The sequence below is a fragment of the Trichogramma pretiosum genome, unplaced genomic scaffold (genome assembly GCF_000599845.2).
Source record: "Trichogramma pretiosum strain Unisexual culture from Peru unplaced genomic scaffold, Tpre_2.0 scaffold93, whole genome shotgun sequence".
Taxonomy (NCBI): Eukaryota; Metazoa; Arthropoda; class Insecta; order Hymenoptera; family Trichogrammatidae; genus Trichogramma; species Trichogramma pretiosum.
In genome coordinates this window covers 495,498-502,097 of record NW_019640795.1, presented here as the reverse complement: position 1 = coordinate 502,097, position 6,600 = coordinate 495,498, and the positions used below count along the sequence as shown (strand labels likewise).

The 6,600-nt window shown below is 41.7% G+C and overlaps 1 protein-coding gene across 1 annotated transcript; it reads left to right on the top strand.

The window, feature by feature from the left end:
• Positions 1 to 535: 535 nt before the first annotated feature.
• Positions 536 to 6,311, top strand: LOC106653302 (myocilin; the record flags this gene model as incomplete). The annotated part of the gene is made up of 8 exons (XM_023458044.1): positions 536 to 720; positions 1,421 to 1,529; positions 1,607 to 1,804; positions 1,945 to 2,165; positions 2,864 to 3,077; positions 4,460 to 4,643; positions 5,237 to 5,339; positions 6,231 to 6,311. Coding segments are annotated over 8 exons (1,268 nt in total), but the record flags the coding sequence as incomplete, so codon positions are not given.
• Positions 6,312 to 6,600: the final 289 nt, after the last annotated feature.

The window sequence follows — 6,600 nt, the reverse complement described above, 5'->3', positions numbered from 1 at the left end:
CTAATGGTTTTCATTTGGAAATTCGAAAAATAAAAAAATTTTTTTTTAAAAATCATGTTTTTTGGGTAAAATCAAGTGTAACTTTTGACCTGATCACTTTTTCAAAAATCTGAGATCAGATTCTGAAAGGGCATTAAATTTTACATTAGAATTAGTTACTCGCATATTTTTTTGACCCCATTTACACCAAAAATACAGTGGCCGCATAAAGTGTTGAAAAAATGTCCTCTTGGGACTTAATGGGTTAAATCTACACCCGTCTTGTGGCACGGGTTTTTTTTCACCATTTAAGCTAAAACTTGGTAGAGGTCATTTTTTTGGGGGTTTGAAACTTTTGAGGGGGCGTCCCGTTGATTTAAAAAAAAAAAAAAATATTGTCAGTCTAATATATACGCGTTCAATGTGTTCCTTTCGTTTGTGTACATTCGCATTTCCCATATACATCCGCTTATATGTTGAATACGTATCGATTTCGAAAATGATATGGAATTTGGGAGTGTGGGTGAAAATAATACGTACGATCGTTTTCGCACAGTTCCACCTTTGGTGAGGGTACGAGCCCAAGTGATTAAGATTCGTCAAAACAACATCGCAACGCTCGAGTGCGAGGTCGAGGCTTATCCGAAACCCGACATGCACTGGGAGAGCAGTTACGGCCGGCTGGATACCAAGCTCGAAAAGTACAAGATCACGGAGGAGGAGTACAGGCGAGACTACAAGGTTTGTCCAACGAAACAGCTATTCAAAGATATTCGGGCAACTTTTTTTCCTAACGCGATTTATATAAATGAATGATTTAAGAGGTGGTAATGCGATTTCATAATGAGTTTTTTTTCTCGATATTTTTATTAATGAAACTGGTAACGGGAATCGAGAGGGAAATTTATAAATTCTGATTCATTAGCATAGAGAACGAGGCGCATTCATATGGCGCAAGTCGCACAGTTCACGAACTTGAGCGTCTCAGAAATATTAATATACTCTTCGCTTTAATAAACGTTGGCACGCATGAATATAAGTACGGTATAGGCACATACGCACACGCGGCATAGATCGTAACGTACGGTATACATAAATCTAAATACACATAGGATGATATAGGCTCTCTTGCAGCACGCGTATATAGCAGCAACGAGAGCTCGCGCGCTACTGCTTCTCTGTGCCGGGGCGCATACGACTTCCCAGCTCTCCGACACACGGAATTGATGTACTTTGCAAGGCAAAGTATAAAATTACTCGCGCACACACGCACATAGCGAGTCGCGTATACGTGAAAGCTCGTCGATCTTCGCGACGGCGTAGCAAATCATCGGGTTATCCTACTGTTATTATGCGCCGCTGTATACGACACTTTTGATCGAGCACACCCCACGTGTATCGAACTAATAATGAACGCGAAAATTAATGTTTTGCCCAGCAGTTCAGGATCAGATTGAAAATCCTCAAGATGTCCTCTTCGGACTACGGTGTTTACTACTGCGTGGCGAGGAACACCATCAACACGACACGGGGGATCATAAACGTCAGAGGTGAGCTCTTAATTTGAAAATGCGCCTTGAGATTGAAACGAAGGCTAACAATGTCGATGGAATTTTCTATGCCGCAGACAACAATGACAAATCAGTCGAGCCGAAAGGCACCGGCGTCTTCGGCAAGCCAGCCCCACCGAGACCCCAATACAGAAGTCTCTGCCCGCCCGAAATTAATTGCGACAACTGTCCGCGAGCGAATTGCGGATACTCGGGCATAGAGGCGAAACCGTTGACAGGTATAGGCATCAAAGGCATGCCGCCTCGAATTGCCGGTAAGTTTCGTCTTACTTCTCTCTCTGTCTCTCTCTGCCTTTGCGCGCGTATGCGTTTAATTGAATCCGCGCGCACTGTCCAAGAAATGCTCTTGGCTGAATTAATCGAGATTACACCGGGTGCGATACTGTTTGCGCAGAGGGCGTCATAGGAGCCGTCGGTATAGCCGTATTCAAAGGCCAGATGGATGACACTTACGGCATCTGGATGCAGGACGCGTCGCCCAAAACCGAAGACACGGCCGGCAAGCTCTGGGTGACTCGCAGCACCGACACCTCCTACATTTACGAGTACGCTCAGATCGACGACTTCGTGCAGCAGAAGACGCCGAGGGTCATTAAATTACCCTATCCGTTTCAGGTGAGTGTGCACGACTGGGCTAATTATTTTTTCCACCCGAGCTTAAAATATATGGAAAAATATAATAATCATAACGCGATTCCCTCATGAATTTTCCATCGAGGATTCGGCCTGCCGTCGGTTTTGCATAATCGCGTAGCGTGGCTCGAGCTTTACGCTCTTGCCAAACAGTCGCTAAGCGAAGTATTATTGCGCGCAAAGGAGCGAAGTAATCCGTTTGCGAATGAAAAGAAAAAAGAAAATTAAGTGAAGAGCGAGCGTGATGTTTTTAGGAAAAATACGTATTCCCTCGAGCTATATTCAATTATTTTCATTTCAATCAGACGTGATGCGTGATGCGTTTTAAAAAATCATGGTAGTCACTTGAACCAATTGAACGAGTGTATAAGTTATAAAAAAAAAGCGAATACATCAATGCCTCGAGGACTATGACGCGGCATCGCCAGTCTCGCTTTAATTCAAACGTATCATCGCGCTGCGCGTGGAAAAATGTCAAGCACTTGCCGCATAACGAAAATTAATTAAAACCGCGTGTATTCGAATCATAGCTTACAAAAACTGTATACACATTGCGGTGAATATTTTTCTGAAAGTTCTGTCCGCACCGAAAAAAACAAATGTTCCTTTTTTTTACACCATTAATTGTAAGCGCAAAAAATGATGATGATGATGATGATGATTGTGTCTCGATTACACAGGGCAACGGTCACATCGTTCACGACGGATACTTCTTTTACAACCCGTACAATCGCTCGTCAATCGTGCGACTGGATTTAACGCACTCCGAGGGCACAATGTACGCCTACGGTAGGCTCGAGCTCGAGCTGCCCAGATTGCGCGTCAACACGGGCAACTACCTTTATACGCCCGAGCACAACTTCAATTACGTCGACTTTGACGTAGACGAGAATGGTGCGTATGTGTGTGTGTGTGTGCATGTTCCATGTGCATGAGAGCGCGTTATCACTCGATGTTCTTCTCCGCTGCGCCTCGTCCCCACGCGCCTCGTCCTTTGTAGAGACACTGCAGCCAGCAGATTATGTTGTGACTAAGCTGTATATTTAGCTCGGCGGAAGCTCTACTTCGGCACTTTGAAAATATGCCCCCAGAGGATCATCGGAGAATTTGCACGAAAATAATTACTCACCCTTATTCGATTTCAGTAGAAAAGTTTTGCTTTAGTCAGGCGCGCGCGCAGGGAACGGGTCGAAAGTCGGAAAATCTGTTGAAACACGAAATACCTTTTTGCACTTTCCATTGTAATGAAGCAGCAACAAGCTAATCGTCGCTCAACTTTCACCTTGTCTTATTTTATACGATTGGAGATAAATTAAATTAATGATTCGGAAAGAGCTACTTTTGGTGCGCGCGAGTCGATTTCAAGCCATTCGTAGTCGGGGGGCATGGCAAAGGCACGCATCAAACCCGATCACACCGTCTCGTTCTCAAGTCAAACAATCTAGCTTGCGCGCGTGCAGATGCATTTACAAGGCATACACACGTAGTATCCTGTACACTGAAATTCTCTATGATGGGGCGGTGTATATGTACACAAGAATACAGTATACGTAGACGCTGCACATTATAACGTGTAACGGATTGAAACTTGTGTATAGCGAGCCGCACAATGCCAGCCACCGCTATTATACGCAAAGATGCGAGGCACAAATGGCTTCTCTCTATTCTCCCGTACTCGTTCCCTTAATAATTAAACGTCAAGTTGTTCTCGTGAGCGTCTATGTATATGTATACGTGTAAGCAGCCCAGGTGTATGACACATGCTCTCGCCAAAGAGAGAACTCGGGGCTCCTTAGATGCTTATCCTTACTGATACTGCCGCCAAGTCTTTGGCAAGTAGGAGCCACAGCACCTAATATTAGAAGTTAGCCGAGGCTACTTACGAGCATGCTCCGCAACCAAGTTTCGATTGTCTTTGCCGAAATGACCTTTCCTACCTTGCAGTAGTACCCTCTTTCGAGCACTTTCGCCTTTCTTAATTCAAAGATATCTCTTTAATCTTTTACTTCTGCACCTGTACCCGTCGTTTCGTACCCTTTTTTTTTTTTTATAACATTCCTACAGATACTTACCGCTTGGCTGGCTGATTGACACTGAAACTTATTGTATTACACTTTATTTGTTGCACTTTAGATATTAGATTGTTCTATTTCAATTTTCCTTTTTAGAGCATTGCAGATAAATCATCACCGTCAAATGTAATGCATAATTAAGCGCAATCTCTTACACTCGATGTAGAGAAGTAACATAAAATCATGTTGAATTTCTACCCTTAGGACTGTGGGTTATCTACGGAACACCGAGCAACGGTACCATCGTCATGAAAGTCGATCCGAACGACATGACAGCCGAGTACGCCTGGGACATAACCGTCGATCATCACAAGTACGGCGAGATGTTCGTGGCTCGGGGTGTGCTCTATGCCGTGCACAGCATTTTCGATTCTACCATGAATATCAGGTGATCCTACATTTTTATCGAATTTCTTTCAGCCTCTTCCTCTTCTTCTCTCTCTCCCTTTTTTTTTCTTTCACCTTGAGCTGAAACAGCGAATAATTTTTTTCTACACTCTCGCGCCAGCTTTTACGTAATTTAATCTTAACGCGCAAAGTAGGAAAAACTCGCTTCATTTTTCACGGTATAGGGATAGACTCTCGCTCGCAAGAAAGCACTTAAAGTATTTAAGAGTATTGCTTCGATAACTTTTTCGCGGTGGCATGTTTATTATACAAGCTGACTTTGCTTTTCTCGTTAAACTGTATTGATAGCACGCGTAACTCGCTGCAACGCGGAAAAACTTCAACTTCTATACACAGACAAATATACACACACGTTAAAGAGAGAAGTTCATACCGTTGCGAAAATCTTTTTTTACTCGCGCGACGATGCCCTCTGCTCGTGGATGCATTTCATGCGTGATGCTTATTTTTCCGGTTTAATCTTGTTATCGGAACTTTCTTACTAATGAACTTATGGGCTTTACAAATTGCTTGTAAAATTTAGTTTTTTCTCTAAAATAATAAGTAACAAATATATATGAAAAATATTTACAGTTTGGCCATTGATCTGTACCTGGGAAAACCGATGAGCGTCAGCCTGTCTTTTTCAAATGCCTACCGGAGTGTAACTATGCTGAGGTACAATTGCATGACGAAGGTAAGCCATGAGTCGCTTATTATTATTCTCGTTCGTTTGATATGAAAACTGAAATGTTATACTTTGACAAGTGCAGAAAAACACGTACACGTTCTCGCGCTCGCGCGTATACTTATTGTGCAGAATTTCAAAAGCTCTAGAAGTGTTTCGCGATTGGACATTTTCAATAACTCCGTAGAATGCACAGAGGAACGAAAACCCGATAAATGCCAATTCATATCTATCAAAAGTGCTTCGCTATTGAATTTTCAATACTCGAGCGCTGCTATATACCGAATGTCATTGCTGATATCTTATACTCGCGTACAAAAAGCTGATTTGGCGCGCATAATGCCCCTTTGACTTTTGCGAAACGTGGCACGCTTTTTAAAAAGCCATGACGCTTGTTATTAAAATGTCAGAACTAGCTGTTTGTCCAATCATTGGGAGAAACGGTCGCGATAAACAACGAGGCGCTGGTATTGTATACATATTTGGCGTGCGCTTATAAATGACACGAATCTCTCTCGAGCACACTCGAATTTGTGCCAACAAAGGCACGTGCTTTCACGCGCTTCGCCTACCCCGACGCAGCTCTACTGCTTGAAACGTATCCGCTATATCTTAGCACGTGTTTAGATACCAAAGTTAACATGGATAATACATTCAAACCCTCGTTTCGAATAATCCTGCATATCTATCGCGTGTTACACGAGCACGTAGCATTCACCATTTAAAATAATGTCAAGAAGATTTTATTCATGACAATTTCTTCATTTTTATATATAATAATAATTATGAATTTGAGTAGTTGAGAATTTTCTATATCTCGTACGTTCGTTTCATGATCAATGACAAAACTACATTTTTATTTTTAATGATATAAATATTAATAGTTAAATTTTTATGCAGGAATTATATGCATGGGATAAAGGATCGTTACTCGCCTACCAGGTTCGCTATTAAATGCGTCCTTCATTTGGACAAAACTGAATCATTCATTTTTCAAGTCCAAAGCATTAAGAGAAAAAATTGCATCGTTTTGTGCGAAACAAAATATGTGAGTTGATAGTGAGATGTTGTATACTGCTTTATTAATACATGTTTGTTATGAAAATAGTTAGCGTAGGTTCTCAACATTTTCAAGGATAATTCATTGTGATATGAACATTTTAAGTTTTTACTCATTCATATTTTTTGAGGAAATACCAAGTACCAAAATATTTCTCAACATAAAACTCTAATGTAAATAAAGTTATGCATTTTCAAACTTTCCAACTAT